This window comes from Lutra lutra, chromosome 16, assembly GCF_902655055.1.
Source record: "Lutra lutra chromosome 16, mLutLut1.2, whole genome shotgun sequence".
Classification (NCBI taxonomy): Eukaryota; Metazoa; Chordata; class Mammalia; order Carnivora; family Mustelidae; genus Lutra; species Lutra lutra.
In genome coordinates, this window is record NC_062293.1 from 18,118,260 (window position 1) to 18,142,565 (window position 24,306).

The following is a 24,306-nucleotide window of genomic DNA, read 5'->3' on the forward strand; positions in this document are numbered from 1 at the left end:
AAACTTCCAAGTATAGAAAACATCCCCTACTGCCTCCTCCAGGGCCTTAGTTTGAGGCCTCGGGGTGAGCCCCCCCTTTACTCTGTGGCCCCATCTTCCACTAAGGGCCTCTTCTCCTGAGTGGGTGCAGAAGCCGTCACCACCTACAGGCCTGCTCCATCCATCTGCAGTCGGGCATAAGTTGCAGAGAGTTCTGCTGTCAGAGACAGTGTTTAGGGGCCCCAGACCTCAGGCGAGGCCCTAGGCTAAGCCCTGACCGTAGGAACCCCGTTCAGTCTTCCTCCCACGGCCCTAGAAGCCCCATTCCCACCCTGGTTCAGTTCGTGGCTTTCCTCTGCACCTGTTCCAATGGTGAGGGTTCCACCCAAGTTTACCTCCGTCTCTCTAGGAAGATGCGGCGGGCTGAGTGAATGAATAGTGTAAACAGGATGATAGGAGTCTGTGTTTAACTTGCTCGGGAAAACAAACATGTTCAAGGTATTTAGCACATTGCGAGCCGTGTGTAAATAACGCTGCTAATTTCAAATGAGTCCTCGCTGTGCTGGGGAAGCAGCGGTCCCCTCTACCTGGTGAGCCCCGCCCCATTCAGTTTTGCCTCCATTTTTGGAGGAGGAGAGAGAAGAACCCACAAGAGGAGCACTGGGTCCCTCCCGGCTGCAGGCAGCACACAAAACTTTGCAACCTAAGAGGTATAATGAGGACAGATTCCAGAAGGTTCACAGAACGCGCCCAGGGTTAGACAGCAAGCAGCCGTGCCAGGATTCAGACCAGGGTCTGGTTCTTCACATGACACTGAACTGCTTCCCTTTAGAAGCGAGCAGGCATCATTTCTTTCCGTGCGCCTGGCGTTCCCGCCTCTGCAATTAGTCTTAATGAGTTTTTTTCCCCCTTGGTGCTCCGTGATTCCCACAGAAGCCGCCACAGCCTCCTATCTGTAGCCCCCAGCGGCCTGGCGTGGTGCCTTGACCTTGGGAGGCCTCGCCGAGCGCTGGCTGGATTCAAATTGAATAACTTGCCCGTTTCCCGGGGCGCTCACATATATTATCTCATCTGATGGTCACCGTCACCCCTGCAAGCGCCGAGGCAGCGGGCGCAGGACAAGGCAGCTGGTAACAAGGGCCAGAAGGGCAAGCTTCACACGACGGGGTCCGCGGCACGAGGCAGATTTCTCCGAGGCTGGGGCCAGCTTGCCAGTGGAAGGGGTCACTCTTGACAAGGATGTTCTGCACCCGGCCATTGGCTTGGCAAACATTCGTGGCTCCTTGGTGGAAAATGTGCTCTCGGGTGACCCATTAAATGTACAAAGACTCTGCCAGTGGAGTTAAGGACGTGAGGCTCCTGCCCTCAGTCACAGGAGGTCGGGTGGAGAGTGCTCGCCGCATGGCGTCCTGCTGGCCAGGGGGCAGCCTGGCTGGTCTCAGCCTCACAGGGAGCTGGCAGGGGCTGGGCAGGGGGGTAGCGAGCTGACAGCCAGCTCCCAGCTGACCTCCATGGGAGGCAACGAGGCTCTGAGATTGGATTGTTCTTACATAAAGAGAGTCATCCCTGAGTCGCGGCCATCGGTGGATCCCCCAGACACGACAGACCCCTCGTCCTGCTTTGCTGGCCTTCTCCTACCTTGGGGCTCTGCACAGAGCCACTCTGGAGTCCAAAGTCCTGCCCAGTTCAGAGAACCAGACTCAGTGCCAGAAGCAGCAGACACAGAGAACAAGACACTGTCCCTCCCTGCAGGGAGTCAGGGGAGCACCTGTCCCTGTCACCTGAGGGTAAGCCCAAACCTCCTTTGGTATTGGGACCTGTCAAGGTGGGGGGGACTGGGCTCTCCCTCCTGGGTCCTCCCACCCCCAGCCATCAGCTCTGCCACCCACCCCCACAGGGGACTCTGTCACCACATGGGGAGCCTTTGGCAACTACTAACTCAGGAGTCCTCCCTCTCACATCCCTGTTTGACTGTCTCTGGGTTTTCCCAGGAATGCCCCTCTGGCTTTTAGTTAAGTTTGGGGGATCCTGGCTCCCAGACAGAATCTAGTTTGTGGTTGTCTCCCCCAACCCCCATGGTTCTTTCGTGAAGAGGGATCTCAGAGGGCTTGGAATGGAGGCTGTTGGGGGGAGAAAGGAACCAGAGTCACCCCGAGGGGTCTAGAGACCATGGCTGTGTTTTCCAGCCCTCCCAAAGTGTTCCCCTGAGCCCGCCTACAGCCCTTCCATCCTGTTGCCTGGCTCATCCTGTCCATTTGGAGGACCACTGGATTGGAAATAACGGGTTGCCCGCCAGCCCTCTCCTCCCACCAGGGACACATCTGGGCCCCCGCTTCTCACCCTCCCAGAGGGATGCAGTCAGGCAAGGAGACAGAGGGGAGCAGAGAGCAGAACAGATCAAGGAAAGCAATTAAAAAGCAGGTCTCAGGGTTAGAGGCTGGAAAGTGGGGGTAGGCTGGGGCGCCCAGGAGGGTGGGAAGAGGGGGATTGGAGAGAAAGGACCCGCACTTATTAACTCAAGCACAGCAGCCTGCCGCCTTGGTGTGCAAGGTGAGCAAACTGATGCCTCCAACAACGTGCTGACCGAGGCCAGGAAGGAGGCAGGGGAAGGAGTATTGGGAGGGGGGTTCATCTAGGAACCCTTCAACAGCCACAGGAACTGGGTACTTCTCACCAGCAGAGCTGGCTCGGCACAGGCTGACAGATGATAGGAGAGGGGACAGACCCTGGCCTGAGGCAGCCCTTCTCCAGGCTGAGAGGGGGAAAGCCCCTGCCCTCGAGGAGCTTCCATCCGACAGTGAACCATGGGTGCTCACATCAGGGAGCCCCCACAGCAGAGAGGGTGTCCTGACAGACCCTATCCTTAGGGAGACTCCATTCTGATGGGAGGTCATAGGTCCTAACATCTGGAAGCTCCTATCCATGGGGCCCTTCTCCTGGGGAAGCCTCAGGCTGAGGGACAGGAGAGACCCCCTCCCACGGGACATGATAACACATCAAGAGCTTCTCAAACTGATGGAACTGTGGGCCTCAAGTCTATGGCTGGGGAACGGCAAGGATGGAGGGACAGAGCCCCAAGGGAAGTCAGGGAGGTGAGAAAGCAGGCTGGGAGACAGCCTCTACTCTCAGTCTCTTCCAGGGCAGGTAGAGATGACCCATGTGTGGTCCCTGGCAGACCCAAAGCCACGGGCAACTTGTGATCTGGGCGCAAATGGGGCCACCTCCCACCCTCTCTCCCTTGGCTGCTGCCACCTGTGTCCTGTCCACACTCCCAAGTAACGGTGCTGGGGAGATACCTATATGGTGTCCCTGTCCACCCCCAGCGGGGTCAACAAGACATGGCAGTGCCCAGGGACCGGCCCAGCCCCTGTCCCTCCAGGCCTGCCCCGTCGCTGACACAGAAATAAGTAAAGCATCGGGTAGGTGTTGTTAAATGCAAGCTGTGATTTGTCGAGCAACTTCTGTGTCCAGCTTTCCCTGAATTTATCTTCCCCGCTACCTTGGAAGTAAGTGTTGTGAGTCCCCATTTTACAGGTGTGAAAATGGAGACTCTGAGAAGTTCCTTAAGTCGTCCAAGATCATGGAGCAGCTGAATGGCCGTGACCTCGCTCTCCTCTAGAGGGCGCTGTCATAGTAGTCAGAAGCAACGCTAGAGAGTACAAGGGAATGATCCTTCTGGGTGATAGAAATCTGGGTTTTGGAAAGCCGGCTTGCGGCTTTGAGACCCGCTCCCTCCCCACTGCAGGACCCCGCTGCCGCTCGGACACTGCCATCTAGTGGCCAGCAGGGCCTGGTTCCCTTCCTCAGGGAGGGGGCTCGTGTGGGAGGGGTGGACTCAGTAGTAGCCAAGGAGTCCGCCCCTTCGAGACTCCCAACTTCTCTTCCTCCTGCCCTCGCATGAGGACCACCATGCTGTGCCAGGCACCGGAACGGGGTGGGGGCCCTAGGGGAGCCAGTGGGCAGCAGTCTAGTGGCTTGAATCTAAGGCTGGCAATTTAGAAAACGCAGGGCACCCTCGCGGGTGCTTTGAGGCCCCTTGCGGTACTGATCTGTCCCAAGAGGCAGCAGGACATCCTGGCGGATTCTCCCCACGCAGGGGAGGGGCGTGAAGGCAGGAGACCATCTCGTCTCCCTCTCAGCTTGAGCTGGGTTGTGGCTTGGCTGAAGGTCCCGCCGAGAGACATCTGGGCATCCTCTCTCCAAGGCAGGCAGCTTTCTGTGGTCTGTGCAGAAGTCAGTCTAGGGATTGGTTGGGGCTTGGGACGTTGAGGCCCTCCGATTAGGGAACCAGGAGAGGAGAAGCCACATAAGGGGCCTGAGCCACCAGGAGGACGGGAGTAGTCAGAGGCTGGGAGCTGCGTCTGCCTGGGGCAATGGTGCAGCATAGTGGGATCTAGAACGGAACCAGAGAGGGAGGGAGGGAGGCGCAGCAGGGGGTAGGAGTGGGAGTGGAGGGAGGGGTGCAGACAACTGTGTGTCTAACAGTAGGGCTTGGGTAAATTAACGCATACAGTGGAAAACCATGCAGCTGTTAAAATGATGATGTGGATAAATATTTATTGATATGGAAAGATGTTCACAACATATTGCTGAGTGAAAAAAAACAAATTACAAAATAATTTGTACAGCATGAGCCCACTTGTAAAAAAAAATGAATTTATATATGTGGGGGGAAATCTGGTTGTGTTTATCCCCAGGTGGTGAAATCATGGCTAATTAAATTTTTTCATTTTGCTTATCTGTATTTTCTGATTTTTCTACCACGAATGTGTCATGCAAAATAATGAAAGTTTGGCAAACAACCACGGCCATATCTACCTCTCTAGTTCTTGCGTGGACATCTGTGGATAGTTAAGGGCTGAGTGTGGGGAATGGGTCTAGGGTCAGATGGAGGTTGAGGGCGGAGCCAGGAAGCCTGGGTGACACAGGTCCAGGGAGGGGCCTCTCTCTGCTGCTGCCGCTGCTGGAATAAACCTGGGTCACACACCACACAGGAACCCGTCACTGAGCCTCACTGACAAGCCTTTCCTGCTCTCGTTCCATCTCCCCCCTTCCCCAAGACTTCTTTGCACTCTCTGTAACTACATTTCACTGGAACAAAGAGAGAAGGCTGTACACTGTGACTTGCCCAATGAGCTAGATGGACAGCCACTCTTAGTCACAGAGACACTTGGGATGAGGGTTTGTCCCATCTTTTTCTTCTTTTAATGCCCCATGACTTTCCCAGCTCCTCTACCCATAGCAGGATCAAAAGTCATGGGATACCCCATCCCCAAGGGTCCCTTCCCCATGTTACTGTCCAGGGTCAGCTGTGGCTGAAGACTTAGAGACCCTCACCTTCCCTCTCTGTGCTGGGATTCACCAGGGAAAACCTCGGCAGGCAGCCCATAACATGCCCAAATGGAGCGCGTCTCCCCAGCGTGGGGTAGGAGCTCAGGGGTGTGAGCTGGCTCTGGGAGCTGGGGAGGGGCAAGCAGCCAGGCCTTGTCTGCAGAGCTGGAGACCTGGCAGTGCCCAGCTGGCCGCCCCCATGGGCCTTTCTCTTGTGTCCACTGAATGACTCACCTTGGCACAGACACAATGGTGGGGGGTGGGCACAGAGCCTGCTCCCCACTGCACCCCGGCCCCCTCGGAGGCTTCCGAGAAGCTCTTTGAGCTGGGGGCTTGGGCTGTACTCTGCCTAATAGCCTGGCATCTTGGGATTAAAAACAGCGCAGCCCCCCGGGGGCTGTCCTCTCCGTGTGGCGCCCTGACCAGTGGTGGAAAACAAAGCTCTATTCAGCAAGTGTCCAGGAGAAGGGATCAGAGGCCCAGGCATGGGCGGGGGGTGGGGCGGGGAGAGGATGGCTTCCCAGAAGTCCAAGGGCACAGAGAGGTGAGGGGCCTGGGGGAGGCTCTGGCCCCCAATAGGATCAGAACACAAGGGAGGACAGATCTGAAGGGTCAGGCTACAGGACGTCGGCCCTGGGCTCCTAGTGTTGACCCAGTGGCTCCCGAGTTCCCAAACTGACCCGATCCCAGAGGGCTTTCCATCCTCTCAGCCTGAAGCGTGGAAACTCAAAGGAGATAAATCTCCAGTGTGAAAAGGAGGTGAGGGGTAGCTGGGGAAACAGGGTGACGCGGGAACAAAGATGGGAGCAGGGACAGCCAGCTCATCCGTAAGTGTTTTCTGTGTGGCTGTCAGGGCCGGCTCCAGACAGGGGTGCAGAGCGGCCAGGCAAGGGGTGAAGGAGCCCCGTGGGTCTGAGGCAGGGGCTTATGTGTGGTCCAGGGAAAAGGTCAGGGAGTGCAGCACCCACCGCTCTGGCCCCCTCAAAGCTTCCCTATTCCTCCCTTCATTACCACCCCCCAACTGCTAGACAGAGGCCTCAACTGACCCTCTAGACAAAGGGCTGGTGTCCGGTTGCAGCCCACAGCCCTAGACCTCCCGGGAAGGGGAGCAGGCAGGAATGCTGGATGCCCATGTTCGGACCGAGGAGTCCAACAGTCTGCTGGGAATGGGGCTCAGCAGGAAACTGTAGCACAGGCCGCTTTCTGAGAGGAGGGAACACATTTGTTCTTTGCAAGTTCCCAGCACTTAGCAGGAGCTGCGCTGTGATGGGGCTAAGAGGTGGAAAGCAGCTCAGAGTTTATCTGATCCAGACCTTTCTTGGCCCATCTTCCCAGGGAAAGGGTCTCCTGGCCCAGTGGTTGCGGCCGCTGACCAAGCATCCAGCCCCAGGCACGGCCCATGAGGACCTCTGTTGGTGGCCAGGCTGGGGTCGCCCTGCCTCTGGGCACAGGGACCTCAGTGGGGTGAGACGAGCTCTCCCCATGGCCGAGCTGTGGCCCGGCCCCTCCCCCTGAGGCTATGCCAGTGGGCGTTGCCAGGGGCAGCCTGGGCAGCCTGGGCAGCTCCAGGCCAGCCCATGCCTCCATAAAGCCCTCACTTCCCAGGAGGGGCCAGAGCCCAGCCAGCATGGAGAGGAGACGGGTCGCCTCGGCCACTCGCCGCTCCTATGCCTCCTCCTTGGACGTGGTAGGGGGAGGCCTGGTCTCTGGCCGCCGGCTAGGGCCAGGCACCCGCCTCTCCCTGGCCAGGATGCCACTTCCACTCCCGGCCCGGGTGGACTTCTCCCTGGCCGGGGCTCTCAATACCGGCTTCAAGGAGACCCGGGCCAGTGAGCGGGCGGAGATGATGGAGCTCAACGACCGCTTTGCCAGCTACATCGAGAAGGTGCGCTTCCTGGAACAGCAGAACAAGGCGCTGGCCGCAGAGCTGAACCAGCTGCGGGCCAAGGAGCCCACCAAGCTGGCCGACGTCTACCAGGCTGAGTTGCGAGAGCTAAGGCTGAGGCTCGACCAGCTCACAGCCAGCAGCGCCCGGCTCGAGGTCGAGAGAGACAATCTGGCACAGGACCTGGGCAGCCTGAGGCAGAAGTGAGGAGGGGGCCCGGGGAGAGGGACCTCATGAACAGGGGAGATGCCCCTGCACCCCAGCCCAGCCCCAGCGGGAGCCCCTGCAGACCCGCATGATCTTGGGCAGGGGACTTTGCCTCCATGATACTTGGCTCCGCTGTTTCCCCGGCTCTGGGAGGATAGGGCTGTCCTTGCTCCCTGAGATAATGGGAGGGACAGGGAGGAGGCCCAAAGTCTCAGGGGTCTGATTGCCAAGGAGCCAGAGTACTCTGAGCACCTCCACAGTGGGGAGAGCTGTGCAGGGAGAGTCAGGGACTCTACAAGCAGGGACCCCACAGGCAGGGTCTTCGCATTTCATTCACTGGGGGGCCTGATGGCCTTGTGGGTCCGTAGAGAGGAGGAATGGGAAGGGAAGATTGCTGTGCACCAGGGGGACGGGGCTCCAGGGGAGAGGAGGAGAGGGAAAGAGCAGGCAGGCCTGGCCTCGGAACACAGGTGATGCTGCCTGTCACCAGCTCATGACCCTGGTCAAGCCGCTTTGGCCTGCAGAGCTGTGAGGCAGGGATTCTAATAAAACTGTTTCCAAAGGTCAGAGGAGATCCCAGGGACGGCGGGTTTTACTGAGCTGGCAGGGCACGCGTGTGTGCCCTCAAGGGTGGGAGGATGAGTGTGTTTGTGCATGCAACAGTGAGTGTGTGTTGGTGAAAGCTCTGGTGTGAGCAGGAGCAGGTGCACCGGCCTTGATAAAACACGATAGTAATGAGCTAAAGCAAAGGCCCTTGTCTGCTCACCCTCCGGGCTAGGGCTCCTGCCATTCCACTGGCTCTGGGCAGGGGGCGGGGGAGGGGTCTCTCTGGCAGCATCCTCCAGGGAGATTAGGGAGGGGTCCAAGATCCTCAGAAGAGCCTCACCCAGGGATGTGTTCCCCTACCCCAGGCTCCAAGATGAAACCAACCTGAGGCTGGATGCTGAGAACAACCTGGCCACCTATCGACAGGTGTGGGGGGGCACTGAGGGAGGGGAGGGGAGGGGAGGTGGGGGGTAAATGATTGATGGCAGTTCACACAAACAGCCGCCAAGCCCAGCCCTCCAGAGCAATGTGCTGCTCTCCCCAGCTACAGAAGGAGGGATCAGACAAGGGTAAGGAGTGGGGAGGAGGAGTCTGGGCCAGAGCAGCCTTTGCCCCTCCCTGCTCCAGGAGGCAGATGAAGCCACCCTAGCGCGCCTGGATCTGGAGAGGAAGATTGAGTCTCTAGAGGAGGAAATCCGGTTTTTGAGGAAGATCCATGAGGAGGTAAGGCCAACACAGAGATTGGAATGGATAGAGACAGAGAGGCTGAGCCTGAGAAATTCTCAGAGAGAGAGAAAGAAAATGAGAGAGACTGAAGGAGATAGACCTAGACAAGAGAGCACCCTCAGCCCCTGGTGAAATTCACACAGACACACCCCACTTACTAAGAATTATAATAGACCTTGTTGCCCCATTTTTTATTTCACTACAGCCTTGTGAGATAGGAACCCTTCCAGTATGACCTCTGTGAAACAGAGGAGGACATCGAAGCCCAGACAGGCTAAAGAACTTGCTGAGGTCACACATCTCTCTGATATCACCCCTACTGCCACCTGTCTTCATTTAAATGAAAGCCATTCATTTTAAAAAGACACCACTGAGCTCTCTGACTTCAGATTATGGATTCCGAGTCCATGGTATGGTAGAATCTGGGAACCCACAGACACACCCACACCACAGGGACTCGGTCACTCACAAGAACACAGGCACGCTTTCAGGGCTCCTGCCTGGCTGAACCTGGGAGGAGGACACTGAGGCCCCCAAACTACCCTCTGCTCCCCTAGCCTGGGCCATGCCCTTTCCTCTAACCAGGACTGCCCCATTTCCCTTAGCCAATGTTGGTGTCCAAGGGGCAGCCAGACAAGGGCGTAAAACCGTGGGGAAACCCCAGGGGCAGCTTGGGGCCCCAGCTGGCCATCCCTTCTCTCATTCTGGCCAGGAGGTGCAGGAGCTCCAGGAGCAGCTGGCCCGGCAGCAGGTCCACGTGGAGCTGGATGTGGCCAAGCCAGACCTCACGGCGGCCCTTCGAGAGATCCGCACGCAGTATGAGGCCATGGCGTCCAGCAACATGCACGAGGCCGAGGAGTGGTACCGGTCCAAGGTAGCCCTGACTGTGGGCCAATAGGCAGCCCTGCTGGCTCCATACCAGAGAACTGGGGAGCAAGGGAGGAGGAAGCTGGGAGAGGATCCTCTCCGGGTAACTGACTGTCACTAGAGAAATGAGGTGGCTTGCCCAGGGTCACACAGGTACCATTACTTCCAATAAGTATTTCTCTTCTTTTATGTTTTTAAGGATTTTATTTATTTTAGAGACAGAGAGCGTGAGCAGGGGGAGGAGCCAAAGGGGAGGGAGACAGAGGAAGAAAGAGTCTCAGACTCCCACTGAGCATGGAGCCCCAGGCAGGGCTCGATCTTACCACCCTGAGCTCGTGACCTGAGCCGAAACCAAGAGCTGGATGCTTAAGCGAATGAGCCAACCAGGCGTTCCCCCAATAAGTACTTCTTATTACTATTATTATTGTTGTTACTATTACTGTTATTTTTAGCCAACATTGTTGCGTGCCAGGCCTTGAGCTTTACGTGCATTACGTGCTTTACGTGCATTACTTACTTACTCTGAAGAAAGTACTGTTCTTTGACAGATGAGAGAACTGAAGTCCAGAGAGGTTAATGAGTTTGCCCAAAGTCACACAGCTCGTCAATGGTAGAGCCGGATGTCTAACCCCAGCCATTGCTCTTGGGAGCCTGCATTCCTGATGCCTCTGCTGTCTGTGTCCCGGGTTACTGAGCAACTACTGTGTGCCAGCACTGCCCGGGGTCCAGAGACCTGTCCCACCCGGGGGACGTGATGTGCACCCAAATACGGTGTCTAGAGAGAACACTGCTGGGCAGAGTTTATACAGATGCAATGTGGGGGACAGGGAGGGTATCATAGAAGGGAGGGCCTTGGGGCTAGGCAGGCCTGGCAGCCAAAGAACAAGAAGAGGGAAGGGGCATTTGGAGTGCAAGAAAGCACAGGGCAAGGCCCAGAGATGCCAGCCCAGGGCAAAGTGAGTGGCAGAAGCTGGCGATGGCTCCAAGCATGTCAAGGCTGGGTGGAGCCGCGAGAGCTTCACTGCAAGCTGGGGAGAGAGAAGGATCAGAACCCAGGGTACTGCTCACCAGAACGCCCCGGCCACCGTGAGAGAGGCCAGGGTTCAGGCTCCTGGATAGTGCAGGGGATTCTGGGTCTGGGTTCTTCGGCAAACATCATTTGGTCCTTCATTCCCTACCCAGGCACTGTGCTAGGTGCTAGAGACGTGGCAGGGGCCTCCTGTGCCTTCTGCCCAGGGGTCCCAGGCCTGGGGAGACCTGGACACCAAGCCTGGGGTCCTGCCCATCTCCCTGAATTCCCAGAGACCCACTGGCCCACACAGCTCCCGCGACGTGGGGCCTAGCCGCCCCTCAGCGTAGGACCCTCTCCCCTCTAGTTTGCCGACCTGAACGACGCTGCTGCCCGCAACGCCGAGCTGCTCCGCCAGGCCAAGCACGAGGCCAACGACTACCGTCGCCAGCTACAGGCCCTGACCTGTGACCTGGAGTCCTTACGGGGCACGGTGAGCACCGGCAGGGCCACCAGCGGGGCAGAGGGGACCCAGGTGCACCCCGCAAGCCAGGGACAGGACCGGGACTGAGGGCGGGGGCTCTGAAAACTTACTTGGGGGGCAGCGGGGAGACTGGGGATGGGCCAGGACGGGCAGTGTGACCCCGAGCTGAGGCACCTGTCCACTCCACCCTACAGAACGAGTCCCTGGAGAGGCAGATGAGGGAGCAGGAGGAGCGCCACGCACGGGAGGCAGCAAGTTACCAGGAGGCGCTGACCCGGCTGGAGGAGGAGGGGCAGAGCCTCAAAGACGAGATGGCCCGCCATCTGCAGGAGTACCAGGACTTGCTAAACATCAAGCTGGCCCTGGACATAGAGATTGCCACGTACAGGAAGCTGCTGGAGGGCGAGGAGAACCGGTGAGCTGCAAAGCCCCACCCACCCCCCACCCCATGGCCCTGCAGCGTCCTCCATGCTGTCCCTCCCTGGAGTCTCCTTTCTCCCTTTAGGGACTGTCATAATCCGCCTGTGTCCTGCCCCCTCCTATCTCAGTGCTCAGCACGATGCTTGCCTAACACACAGTAGGTAGCCAATAAATGGTCAAGAAATGGATTCGAGTCAAGCAATGTTGACGAGGCCACAGGGTGAGGACTTGGGTCACCCCCCAAACTAAGAGGCTCACTCCCCACCCTCCCAATGAAGACTTCTTTTCCCCGACCCGTCTCTTTTGGTCTTGGAACTTTTCCCCCCACTTCCTCCTCCCCCTGCCAACCTCCAGGCCTCCACTCTTTCAAATAGAGACTTTCCCCATAGCGAACACCCAAGACCCTTGCAGACTCCTGCAGCCCCAAGGAGCATGTTGGCGGCTGGAGAAAGCCAGGAGATGGGCCTTGAGGCTGTCATGCTAACCCCGGACCAGGGCCTAGCTCCAGGGATGTCCCTGGGCAGCGTGGTCACTCTTCTGCCTTTGCTGTCTTGCAGCATCACCATTCCCGTGCAGACCTTCTCCAACCTGCAGATCCGAGGTCAGTAGAGCAGGGCCTTGTGGGCAAGGGGTTGGATTCCTGCCCTCTCCCCCAGGTGGGCTGCTACTCTGGCCTGGGGCTAAGGACCAGGGCAAAGAGGTCCAGTCCAGGGGTCTCCTTGGGATCTTCGTAATTCACCGCAGAACTTCCAGCCAGAACACAGCAGCCCAGGGCATTCCAGGTGGGGCTTGTGGCTGCTCCTGTCCTGCGCCCCATTCCCTACCCCTGCACCCCCTCCTACAGCAGAACTGGGCGAAGGTCTCAGCCTCTGCCCTGTCTGCAGATCCCTGAGCAGGCTCTTCCCATCCGAGTGTTTTATGTTTTTGTTTTTGTTTTTTTTTAACTGCTTGTCACTGCAGGGGGCAAAAGCACCAAAGAAGGGGAAAGTCACCAGGTCACAAGACATCTCAAAAGCCTCACAATACAAGTTATACCAATACAGGCTCACCAGATTGTAAATGGAGCCCCGCCGGCTCTCGGTTAGCAGCCTGCCCCTCAGACTCTCAGACACGGTGCTTTTCTCGTTTTCCCCGCCCTCCTGGGCTCCTTCCTCCCAAGTTTCCCTAAAGGGCCAAGCTTGTGTCATTTCCCCAGTGACCTCAGTGCACAGCCCAGAATGTGGCACAGGGTAAATGTAGGCTAAACTAGCCAAGCTGGCAGCCGTTCAAAGTGGTATGTCCTCTGGTGCTCGGAGGAGAAGCTCTGGGGCCTCTGGGTGGGTGCCAGCCTCTGCCTCACCTCTTCCCATCTCTGGGAGGGCCCCTGGGGTCTTGCCGTGCCTGGTGGCTGGGTTCTCTGCTCAATTCTTCTGTCCCCGAGGCTCCACGGCTCAGCTCAGTGCTGATTCAGCCCACAGGATTATTTCCCCCTGGACCGCTGCTCTTGCAGTGAATAAAGTTTTATGCTCCCTGCTCTTAATTTTAAATATTAGTGAGTGTGACATGTTACATTTTTCTCTCGGGGGCACCAGGGAGCTAAATTACTTCCTACTTGGATGTGGCCTTCAGATGATTCTTATCTAAAGGGGAAAAAAAAAACCCTACTTCTGCTCTAGAAATTGAAGAAGCTATACATGGCTTAGGGGCCAAGTTCAGGATCAGAAGTTTAATCAGGCAGAGCAGGAGGAGGGAATACTGCCAAGTGCCAAGTGCCAAACAGTAAAGGGTCAGTAGGGCCCAGAGAAGTGGCAGAGAGGAGGGAAGGAAGGACAGGGGAACAGGAAAGGGACCCACATGTATTGGACACTAATATGTGCTAGGCACTTAACATGTATGATCTCAGTGAACTGACTCTTTGCTCCCACATAGAGAAGTAGACTCCATCATCCCCATTTTGCAGATAGGAAACCGAGACTGGGACAGGTAGATTAACTTGCCTATAGCCTATGGCTGAGCTAAGACTTAAGCTCTGGCCTGCCTGATTTCAAAGCCCATGTGCTCCTTCCTTAGCCCAGCGCTGGGGTGTCAGAAGGCCAGGGGGCAGATGAGAGCTTGCAGAGGGACGGAAATGCAGCCAGACCAGGAAAATGGGCAAAGCACTAGATGGAGCGATCAGCTCTTGTCTAGCACCATGGGGATTTGGGGGTCTAGGCCCTCTCTGCCTAGTTGGATAGACTTTCAGTCCCCATCACTGTGGGTTTCATGGGGAATCTGGGTGGGGGGAGGATGTTTGGTGGCTCAGGAGCCAATAGGAGACCTCTCCTGTCTCCGTGCCTGCAGAAACCAGCCTGGACACCAAGTCCGTGTCAGAAGGCCACCTCAAGAGGAACATCGTGGTAAAGACTGTGGAGATGCGGGACGGAGAGGTAAGGGGAGAAGACCTGAAATTCTGGCCCTGGCAAGCTTGGGCTGCCTCCAGGAATTTTTGAGGGCAGGCTTTGGAAGAAAGCCTAAACTGGCACACAGAAGGTTCTCAGTCACTCGGAAGAGCTTCCAGGGAGGCTCTGGAAGAGGGGAAGGACCCTGGATGTAATTCAGTTCCCTATCCCGTCCACTGGCGGATCCAGGGAGCCTGGGTGTGGAGGCCACCGGCTGGAGTCCTGATTCGGACTTTCTCTCTGAAAGCCCGCAGGCTCCCCCAGCACCAGGCCTGGGGAGAGAGAGAAAGAAAATTAACGTTAGTAGCTTTCACTCCCAACTTTCAATTTCTGGCTTGATAAAAGGAACCAACAGGAGGAATAAGAAGTGGGGGGATTTGGGCGCCTGGGTGGCTCAGTGGGTTGAGCTGCTGCCTTCGGCTCAGGTCATGATCCCAGGTCCTGGGTTCGAGCCCCACATCGGGCTTTCTGCTCAGTGAGGAGCCTGCTTCCTCCTCTCTCTCTGCCTGCCTCTCTGCTTACTTGTGATTTCTCTCTGTCAAATAAATAAATAAAATCTTTAAAAAAAAAAAAAAGAAGTGGGGGGATTTGACATAAGCCCTCCCCGTCACACCCACGACAGTCCTAGCCAAACTTACATCAGCTCGCCACGTGCTGGGCAGGGTGCTAAAGGCTCACTAGTGTTACCTCATTTCCTGGCGGCTTCGAGGCAGGAGTCCTGGTTACTCTCATTAAAAAAAAAAAAAAAAAGACCCAGGAAGTCTGGGGATTTCTCCAAGGTCACAAGACCTAGCAGAGGTGGGCCTGGTGTCTGTGTGAGCTCCTGACTAGTATGCTGTGTGTTTTTTTGTCCCCTGCAGGTCATTAAGGAGTCCAAGCAGGAGCACAAGGACGCGATGTGAGGCAGGACCCAGCTGGTGGCCCCACAGTGGGCCTGAGCAGATGGGATTGTTGCCACCTCCTCTGATAGTGGAGTTCCCCAGACCCGAGTTCCCACCCGCCCCGACTGCTCCCCTCATCCCTCCACCTCTACACCAGCTTGCTGCCCTAGACTCTGTGGGTACTAGACCTGCAGACAGCACCTACCTACACCCAGTAACTCCAGCTAACGAGGCACCCAACCCAAAGGTGCAGCCTGGAGGGGCGTGGCCAGCAGCTGGGGTTAGAACTGGGAGAAGTTGGGGAGGGCCTGGGACCCCATAAATCGCTCTCCACATCCCTAATCTCCATTGTCATGGCAACTGTTGCCAGAGCCGGAGGTCCCTGGGGGTAACTGGGAAGTGGGCCTTCAAGTTTCCTAGGGCTGCTGGAGGACAACAGAGACTTTGAGACAGGAAGGGGAACTCCCCATAGGCAAGATAGACCTGGCCAGAGGTTTCTTCTTCTAGACTGACCCTGAACAGTCTGAGAGTGGGCGGTGACATCCTGCCACTTGGGAGTAGTCCCTAGACAGAATGCCTGGCCTGCCCGGATCCCCAAGGGGCCTCCTGAGTGTCGATTCAAGTGTCTCAGTCCCACTGAGCTGACATGGGGGCACACTGTGGGCATGCCACGGGCGTGTCGGGAGTGTGGTTCTCAGCACTTGGGGGATCTATAGTGTAAGTGGAGAGGGAAGGGGTGCTGGGAAGGAGTAGATGGGGGCTGCCTGGCCCCTAGGTTGGATACAGAGAGAGGTCAAGCCCAGGAGTCCTCCCTCCATAAGGTTGGAGGGGAGGCAGGTGGAGATGGTGGAGGAAGCAGCTGGGAGGACGCCGGACATCAGAGCTGGGGGTTATGGGCAATCAGGTGCCCCTGGCCTGTGGGTCTTGGGAGCCAAGGAAGTGACTCATCCTCTTGAAGTTGCTAAAACAGGACAGAGGGGCTGCTGTCCCCAGGACACGCTTTGTCCCGTTTCTAAAGGCCCCTTCCTTGCTGCATAACCCCTCCATCCAGGCCTCAGAGCCACTGTAGCTGCTGCCTCGAGACCCCAGCAAACACGGCTAGGTGAAGCCACCGCCATACATGTGACATTCTCCACCCTACGATGACCTGCTGCTTTTCCCTAACCAAGGGCCCTTGTGGTTCCCCTCCTACTCAAATACAAAATGTACCCTCGTATTGTAGGTAGCACTCTATTTTACCATTCGGGAAGTGGAGGCACGAGCAGAGTGAAGGCTCTGGTTTGTGCTCTGCTTTTCCGTGGAAAGACCGTGGGGGACAGGCACTATCTGTGCCCAGGACTATCTGTGCCCAGAAGTAGGCTGAAAGGGTCCACTCCAGGGTCCCCCTCACCCCTCTAAAGCCAGAGAAATGAGAGTCCCTCCCTCTTTCTGAGTCCTGGTGCCCTTTCCCCCTCTCTCCCTCCTGCCACCCACTGCTGCTAACCTTCAGGGCACTACCGCAGCCTTTACTCACTAGGGTAAATAAAGACAATTGCCGTGGCCTTCACCAGAGTGGACACTGATCTGTTCAGGAGAGGCTGGGGCTGGGGAGAGGGCAGGAGGTAGCCTTGGACAAGACTCAACTTGCTTACTGCTGATCATCTTGGGAACCCAAACCCCCCAGTGGCAGCCATCGGACAGATCCCAACTCCAACCCTGCTCCACATGGCACCCCAGTGCCCTCCACTCGGCCCCTCTTCTCACTCACCTCCCAGCTCTGGGGAAAGCCCTGACTTTGACTTCACCTTTTCTCACCCATTTTCCCTGTTCTGGTCTTTACTTTTATTCCCAAGCCCGCCATTCCAGAGACGAGGACATATTCTAGGCTCCCCCACTCCCTCTTCCTCTCCCTGCTGCCCCCAATTCAACCAGCAACCACTTGGCAATCCTCCAAGACAGAAAATAAAAGCACCCCAAACACTGTTCCAACATCAAAAAGACCATTTCATAAATATCAGCTTTACTTCTTCCTTCTCTGAGCATGAAGTTGGAAGAGACACGTTCTGGCTCCTTCTGTACTGGCCTCCGTCCCCCATCTCTCGTCTGCCTCGGGCTTCTCCACCTGCCAGGAGCAGGTTGTAACTAACATATTTACACACACACACACACACACACACACCCTTGCCGCACAGCTCAGCCAGAGGCATCCGGGATCACTTAACAAACACATCTGAGCACAACTGGTCTTCCAAGCCCGGGAAGAGGAGGGGACCTAGGGGGAGTAGTTGGGCCAACAGCGAGATAAGTAACAGCAGCAGCGACAGAGGTGAATGGTGACAAAGACAGCCGTGATGACCAAGTAGCCTATCAGGGTGAGCTGCACGGCGGAGCGAGTCTCAGGGTCTGAGAATGAGGCCCGGTTCTGGCCTCGGGCTGTGACACCCAGCCGCAAGCCGGCGACCCTCACGCCCTGCCTCCAGCAGTAGTAGATGCCCCGGTCACTGAGCTGGGTGAAGCGGATGTGGAGGTGGTTGCCGTGGTCGATGAACACCCGCATGGACCGGTTGACACCTCGCAGGTACTGCGTGCGGTAGAAGTACTGGCGGTCCTTGTCCCAGGCCACGGCGTGCTCTGGCCGGGCCCCGGGGCAGGAGATAATGAGTCCTTGGCCCAGCCTCTGCTGGTGGAACTGGATGGGCACCTGAGGCAGCCAGGGCCGGCTGCCCACCTTGGACACGTAGCTGAGGATGGCCACCAAGCCCTCACGAATCTCCTTCTTCTCGCAGGGCACCACGCAGCTCTGCACCAGGAGCTCGGGCGTGTGCTCCCTGGCCTGGGCCCGAAGCTTCTCGGGCACCGCCTGTGAGCCACAGGACACCACGTCGGGCAGGGTCCTGCGGTAGCGCGGAGACAGACCTGGGCTCTGCAGGTAGCACAGGCCAATCCGCCACTGCTCCCCTCGCACCCCACAGCGGTCGCACGGGGTCCACTCCCAGAAGGTGGTGAAGATGTGCAGTTTCCCGTGGTGCTCGTCTGCGAAGGGCTCCTGGCCCTGGTCCTTGAAGGTGGCCACCATGTCCTCCCCGCTTTGGACGTCCACGTCGTAGGCATAAAAGTAGTCCCCCTTGCGGGTGCCACAAAAATACAAGCCCGAGTCCTCGGGCTGCGCCCGGAAAACCAGGAGGCTGAACATGCGGATGCTGAAGCGAACCAGCATGTCGCTGCCCGCGCGCACCTGGGACTCCTCCGTCAGCACCCGCCCGTCGAAGTCCGTGAGCACTCTGGTGTGGTCGCTGCCCAGGTGCTTCTGATAGTACCAGACCACGGTGGACACCTCCTCAGGCTTGCAGCGGCAGGGAAGCTCGAAGCTCATGTCTGCCAGGTAGGCTGCGTTGTCAAACATCAGAAAGGCTGGGCAGGGGGTCCGCTGGAAAATATTCTCCTGCTCCACAATTTCGAAGGCCTGGAGGCTCCCCCACACCCACAGGAGCACAGTGGTGTGGGCGAGGTTCATGCCCACAAGAGGCAAAAGTCAGAGGGGGCGGGGCAAAACCAAAGCACTCAAGGCCTACGGGGTTTCTAGAAATCCCTGCCAGAAGCCGGTAGTCTCTAGGAGAAAGGACTGAGCAGCCAGGAGAGGAGTAAGAATCTGCTGGGGAAGCGGCCAAAGGCAAGGCAAGTTTATTCCCAGCTGATGTACAAGATGCCCTTCTCGTGTTCTAGATGCGATCTTGAGGGAAAGACCATTCTAGAACCTGGCTCTCTCTCCCCTTTCTAGAACACTGGCACTCACCCAAGAATGGGTCAGGGGAAACCGGAATGAGGAGCAAGGGCACAGGTGCTAGAACAGGCAAATCTCTTGCCTTCCTGCTTTAGGCCCTGCCTGCCTGCTTGGTGGAAAGGTCTTCCTTTTGGGTAATCCAGGAGTTGAAGAAGACTCGCCTGCCTGCACGTCTGGCCATCTGAAGCCTGGGAGGCTGGCCTGACCCAAGCTGATGGCTTGGGGCTTTCCCAGGCCCAGCCTACATAGGAATTCAGCCCCCAAGGAAAATACTGGACCTTGATGAGTAGCATTTGATTATTTGCTGATTAAATGTCCATTCATTGATTTGGGGTATTCTTGTTAAGAGCTATGGAGATCAGTATTTGTTTACCACAGAAGATTAATGATTTTCTTTTCTTTTCTTTTTAAGTAGAGGATTTAACTGGTATAGCCAGCATTTGGTTGGGCACATACTCATCTCTCAGGGCTGCAGGCTAGAGGCTTGGCAGACTCTAAGGGTGGGAAGCAAACCTCTTTCAAGTTCTTGGGCCCTTGACCATTGTGCTGCTCTACATAGATCAGAATACTGAGCCACCAAGGTGGCTGGAGAAGTGGGGAAGATTCAATTCCTGCATATCCTCTGTAAATTCCAAGTTGAGAAGGGAATTAGGGGTGGGCACTCATTACAGTCCTGCGCAGCCCCCAGGACAAGAAACAAAAAATTCCTCCAGTGGTCACTGGGGGCCTCTGCAGGTAACTGGCCCTGTCAATCCACCTGGTACAACGCTAGCATCTCCTGCAGGAGCCTCTCCTCCTCCTGGGGCTCGCCAGGCTGCTCCTCCAGACCCCGCTCCTTCTGGCTGAGCCCCTCCTCTGTGGGCCCGGGAGCACTCGTGGCCTGCAGCTTCTGAAACAGGTCTCTGCAGCTCTCTCTCTCCGCGGGGCTCAGCAGGCTCAGGTTCAGGGCGAAGCGCCCAGTGCCGGCCAGGCTGTGCAGGATCCCTAGCACCACCAACCGGTCGGCTGGCCTCACCTGATCAGCCAGTGCCACCAGCAGCTCCCCTAGAAGTCCAAACCCCACGTCCGTCTGGAAGAGGTGACCCAGCTTTGGACCTCCGAGCTGCAGCAGGGCCTCATAGCGCTCTGGCCCGCTCCGCAAGTGCCGCCGCCAATCACGGTAGAACTCTGCGGAGGTCTCAGGCTGGAAAAGTGTTTTCTCCTGGATCACAAGGAAGGAAAGAAAGTCCCAAGCTCTTCCAGCTGCTCTGCGGCAGTGAGAGAGTGACAGTGAGGGGAGCCTGTGGGTTTTTGTCTTAGCTGTAGTGTTGCTCTCTGAGCCCTGGGTAGGATGTGGTCCCTGTGGGCCTGGTTTCCAGATCAGGGAACTGGGAAGGGACAAGGAGGGAGGGGGCCCCAAGGAACCCAGGCCACAATTTGAGACTCTCAGTTGCACCAGGATTTTCCACTGATGAACGTGAACACAGTCCTGCTCTGTGAGAGTAAGTCAGGCTTTACTCTGAGCAGGGCACAGGGGATGGTTGGAAGTCTCAGAAAGAGAAAAAGGAATTCAAGGTGAGTGTTAAAAATCTGACAGGCAGGGCGCCTGGCTGGCTCAGTGCGTTAAGCCTTTGCTTTCGGCTCAGGTCATGATCTCAGGGTCCCGGGATCTAGCCCCGCACCAGGCTCTCTGCTCAGCAGGGAGCCTGCTCCACCCCCCCCACCCCCCCCCCCACCCCCGCCGCCTACTTGTGATCTCTGTCCGTCAAAGAAACAAATAAATCTTTTTTAAAAAGTCTGGTGGGCTGGGCCTCTCTCCCAACACTGACACAGAGGATTACACTATATACCATATAACGTGGGGGCAGAGCACCTTAGATCTGATCCGAGAGTGCAAGCCAAAGACTGAGTGAAGAAGACCAGCCTAGCCCATTTTTCTGACTCGTTCTGCCCAGTTTAACTCACCCTCACCATCTGCTGGTTGCTTTTCTCTCTCGGATGGGAGGCAGAAACCTGCCTCTGTTGGTTTAACATGAGAAAGAAGGAAGAAGTCTGTGTTGTAAGAAAACAGGATTGGAGGTTTAGGACAGAGGATCCTACTGGGCGGAGGAGGCTGGGCCTCCCCTACCTGGGAGATTTCAGTGGCCTCATCCTGAGAGGTCTCTCTCTGAGTAGCATGACAGTTCCAGGCCACAGTCCTCTTCCCTCCTATCTTGTCCTTCCGCTCCAGTGGCTTCAGATGTGATGCAAGGACAATCCCCCTGTGGGCAAAGGAAAGAGATCGGAGGATAGACTTCATGCTATGAAGTGGGCGTGGCTGTGAGGTGGCTGCACTTTGCATGTTAGAGGTGAAACTTCCAGCAAGCCAATAGGACAGCAACAGCAACGGCATCAATGGCTGACCATTTTGAGCGCCTCCCACGGTGCCAGACACTGTGCTCAACATCTTACATGTAACAATTTATTCAACTGTAACAATAATCATTCTCTTTTACAGATGAGGAATAGAGGCTCAGAGAGGTTAAACAACTTGCATGAGACCACACAGGTAGGGCCAGGACTGAGCCCAAAATTATCTGACTTCCAAGCACATGCTCTTATCCACTACAGTTCACCAAAACAGGAGGGTCTGAGAAAAACTGCATTAAGCTGGAAAAAAAAAAAAATTGCATTACGCCAACCTGAACTCCTCATAGGAAGCCACCCTCTGTTCCACGGCCCGTAACTTGGCAGCATTCTCCCGTTTGTATTTCTCATCAGCAGTGAGTGCAGCCTGTAGCTCTTTCTCCAAAGCCTTGAAGTCAATGATGTCATTCCTTTCCATGGCTTGTCTCTAGAAAGGCAAAGGGAATGGACATCAGTGGAAGATCAATATCGGGGGAGGAGGATGTGTCTGTATTCTTTGCCAGCCTACAGAATGACCCCAAAGTGCTCTGGATAACTTTCTACTTATCTTGGAGGGTGTTAAAACAATCTAGTCCTCTACTTTACAGACAGGAGCTGAGTTTGTTGCACAGTGAGGACTTGCTTAAGATTTGCCACTGAAAATAGAATACAGAGTTCTGACTTTCAGTTTGGAGCCCTGTCTTAATTTTGTTCTCTGCCTCCAGAAGTATTTTAATTTTGGTGCTTCTGCTGAGGACACATTTGGATCTCAGAATTCAGTATTCAGTCCCTTCACTCTTCCATATGGGCTCACTCCATACCAAGTGACAGAGGACCTCCCACAAAAGAAGAACTATTGTGAAGTATACTCCTGAGCCCAGGAATAAAATTTCACCCATCAGTGTTTTCAATGGGGAAAGATACTTTTCACCCAAACCAGATGCAATGACTGAATAAGAAGTCAAGCAAAAGTGGCAGTGGAAGGGGTTTAGGGATCTCCGTTCCCAAATCCCTCCGTCCAGACCAGGTCTGGATCACAGGTCTGTAGGTTCTTGAGCAACCTCTTTAGTTCGGCCACTGTACTTCTGCGCCCTCTGCGTATGTGAGGCTGATTGATCCGTTCTACAGGGAAATCATCTATACAAGTGCTAGTGATGGCTCTGGCATTTACTTCCTGTGAGACCTCCCTGAACCTCGGACTTTTGGCGCGCTGAGCTAGAGTTTGTGGCCAGCCGTAGGGCACGGAAGCAGGAGGTCTGCGACCAACCCCATACCTTTTCCCTCCACCCCGGCGTCGGTGAACGAACACCGAGAAAGGGGAGCGGCAGGCCAGGAACTGAACTCAGGTGTCCCGACTCCTGTCCAGTTCTGAGCCCTCCCCAGATTGAAGAGAGAGAACAACTAACCCTTCCGCCCCCCAGCACTTCACCCCAGGACCTCAGGCCTAGGTTTCCTTGCTTTCTTTAGGAATACTTAGACGAGAACCGCACAGCTCAGCGGAGACCACGCCCAGCAGTTGTGGTTGCTCAGCAACTGCTCAAACAGCCTGACCACGTGATCGTCCCGAGGGCCCCCCCCCCTTCCAGGGTGGCTCCGAAGCGCCTGACCAGATTCTTGTCTCCTAAGGCCTCGGTCTTTTTGGAGCAGCCCACGCCTTGGTTTGAGGGCCCACGACCCCACGTCGCCGGTGGCTGGATCCGTGGTTAGCATTCCTCCCAGCCGGTCCTCAGGCAAAGGGCTGTCCTCGGGGCAGAAACGCGACGGCAACGTCTGCGGGGTCCTTCCTGACGGCGGGCGCAGCGGTGCGGCGGCGTGTGGCGGAAGCGCGGTCTCCCGCGGCGGACTTGGAGCTTTAGGCTGAGCGGGCCCGCAGGTGAGCTGGCGCGGGTCAGCGGCGGGAGAAAGTTGCTCCGGGTGGGATGGGAAATTAAATAATGTCAGATCTGGAAAAGACGTTGTAGGTTTTCTGTCGCCTTTCACGTTACGGATGGGTAAACTGAAACGTGGAGCGGGAAAGGGAATGAAAGACCCCCCCCCCCCCCCACACACACACACACCACCACCCCCAGCACATATCTCGATTCCAGGGTTCCCTCACTGTCGACCATCCATAAAATCCCTTCCCTGGACAGGGGTCGTTGTCTTACTCCCTCTTCCATCTGTGCCTTCTTCACCCCTTCTCTACTAAGCTCCCTCCGTCCTTACTGTGTATTCGTTTGAGAGCCGGTGTTATAGCGGGAAGCTGCAGTGAGGTTTGGTGACTAGTTTTGTGCAACTGTGGGCAAGTCAGCCATCTTCTCTGTGCCTTGTAGGAGCCATTCACTCATTCAACAAAAACTTATCGAGGTTTCGTTTTGTGCCAGCACAGTTCTAAGAGGAAAAAAAAAAAATCCTTTGCTTGAATTGTAGCTGGGGAGATGATAGTGAAAGTAACGTGAATAGATACATGTGAGCGAGGGACTAGTACTACTACCAATAAAGTAATAATAAAACCGTTAAAGCGGGGGGTTGGAGAGTGTGATGGGAGGACTGTTTTATGGTGACATTCTCAGAAGTGACGTTTTAGTAGGGACCTGAGTGAAACGATAGAACAAGGTATAAATATCCAAGGGAAGAGCATTTCAGAAAAGAGTTTCAAGTGCAGCGGCCCTGGAGCAGAAATGAGCTTGATTTGTTCTACGAGCAGCCTTTTATAAAAATATGTGCAGGCACTTCATGGATCTTGGAAGAATGAAATAAGCACAGATGTGGTAGCTCTTGAGAAATAAAAAGAATCCCTAATATGAAAGTTTCCATTATAATTTACATTTAACTACAAGGCCCTGGAGCCAGTCCTTTACTTGGATAAATACCGCTATCTCAAAATTAAATATTCTGTTCAATTAACATCCAGTTCCTGCTTATGCAAGGCTCTATGTTGGGCATTGGCAGGAAGGCACAAGGAGCACAGGGTTCCTGTATTCAAGAATGGCCAAAAAATAATGCTTGTTGACATTTATTGAGCTGAGAACTGTGATAAGTTGTTTACACAGACTATTTTGTTTAAGTCCGAAAACTTTATGCAATGGGGATTACTCGCTCCGTTTTCCATTTGAGGAAATAGATTTGGAGAAGTCAAGTAATTAACCTGAAAGTACCTTGTATAAGTGACAAAGTTAGGATTCATGTCTAGGCCTTTCAACCCTAGAGCCCTAACCCTTACACGATCTCTGGTTTGTTGTTTATTAGTTATAAACTGTAGGGTTGTTGGGGGAGGGTTATTAGTAGTTAACTGCCATTTAAGGCAGAATTAAATGCTGATTAAGGTATGAAAGGCTATAGCAGTGTAGGGGAATGAGAAATTGAGGATCTAGAAAAGCTTGAAGGAAGTGGCATTTGAATTTTTACTTTGGATAGAATTTCAGTAATTGAAGTGGAGAAAACCCACAGA

The 24,306-nt window shown here is 55.6% G+C and overlaps 4 protein-coding genes across 8 annotated transcripts in view; 2 read left to right on the top strand and 2 right to left on the bottom strand.

Annotated features, from left to right (window-relative positions):
* The first annotated feature begins 6,925 nt into the window (after positions 1-6,925).
* GFAP (glial fibrillary acidic protein) lies at positions 6,926-16,298 on the top strand. 2 transcript variants are annotated; one of them, XM_047708730.1, is made up of 10 exons: positions 6,926-7,398; positions 8,314-8,374; positions 8,576-8,671; positions 9,387-9,548; positions 10,918-11,043; positions 11,229-11,449; positions 12,012-12,055; positions 12,415-12,534; positions 13,774-13,859; positions 14,732-16,298. In XM_047708730.1, exons 1-10 carry the CDS (start codon positions 6,938-6,940, stop codon positions 14,771-14,773), a joined length of 1,419 nt encoding a protein of 472 aa, XP_047564686.1. In that variant the 5' UTR covers positions 6,926-6,937; the 3' UTR covers positions 14,774-16,298. The 2 variants fall into 2 exon arrangements, with proteins under 2 accessions (XP_047564686.1, XP_047564687.1); XM_047708731.1 differs by lacking the exon at positions 12,415-12,534.
* Positions 16,299-16,309: 11 nt separating this feature from the next.
* On the bottom strand, positions 16,310-18,249 carry FAM187A (family with sequence similarity 187 member A). Its single transcript, XM_047708732.1, has one exon. The coding sequence runs from the start codon at positions 18,243-18,245 to the stop codon at positions 17,004-17,006; it is 1,242 nt and encodes a 413-aa protein (XP_047564688.1). The 5' UTR covers positions 18,246-18,249; the 3' UTR covers positions 16,310-17,003.
* An 11-nt stretch (positions 18,250-18,260) lies between these two features.
* On the bottom strand, positions 18,261-22,405 carry CCDC103 (coiled-coil domain containing 103). Of its 4 annotated transcripts, none has more exons than XM_047708735.1 (4): positions 22,283-22,405; positions 21,173-21,324; positions 20,620-20,752; positions 18,261-19,713 (listed from the first exon to the last, which is right to left on the bottom strand). In XM_047708735.1, exons 2-4 carry the CDS (start codon positions 21,313-21,315, stop codon positions 19,261-19,263), a joined length of 729 nt encoding a protein of 242 aa, XP_047564691.1. In that variant the 5' UTR covers positions 21,316-21,324; positions 22,283-22,405; the 3' UTR covers positions 18,261-19,260. The 4 variants fall into 4 exon arrangements, with proteins under 4 accessions (XP_047564691.1, XP_047564693.1, XP_047564690.1 ...); XM_047708737.1 differs by having other exon boundaries at positions 22,367-22,402; XM_047708734.1 differs by having other exon boundaries at positions 22,151-22,386.
* A 191-nt stretch (positions 22,406-22,596) lies between these two features.
* Positions 22,597-24,306, top strand: part of EFTUD2 (elongation factor Tu GTP binding domain containing 2) — a 41,903-nt gene continuing 40,193 nt past the window's right edge. Inside the window, exon 1 of the mRNA XM_047706427.1 lies at positions 22,597-22,749. The gene's annotated coding sequence lies outside the window, so the exon portion shown is untranslated. The remainder of the gene's footprint in view (positions 22,750-24,306) is intronic.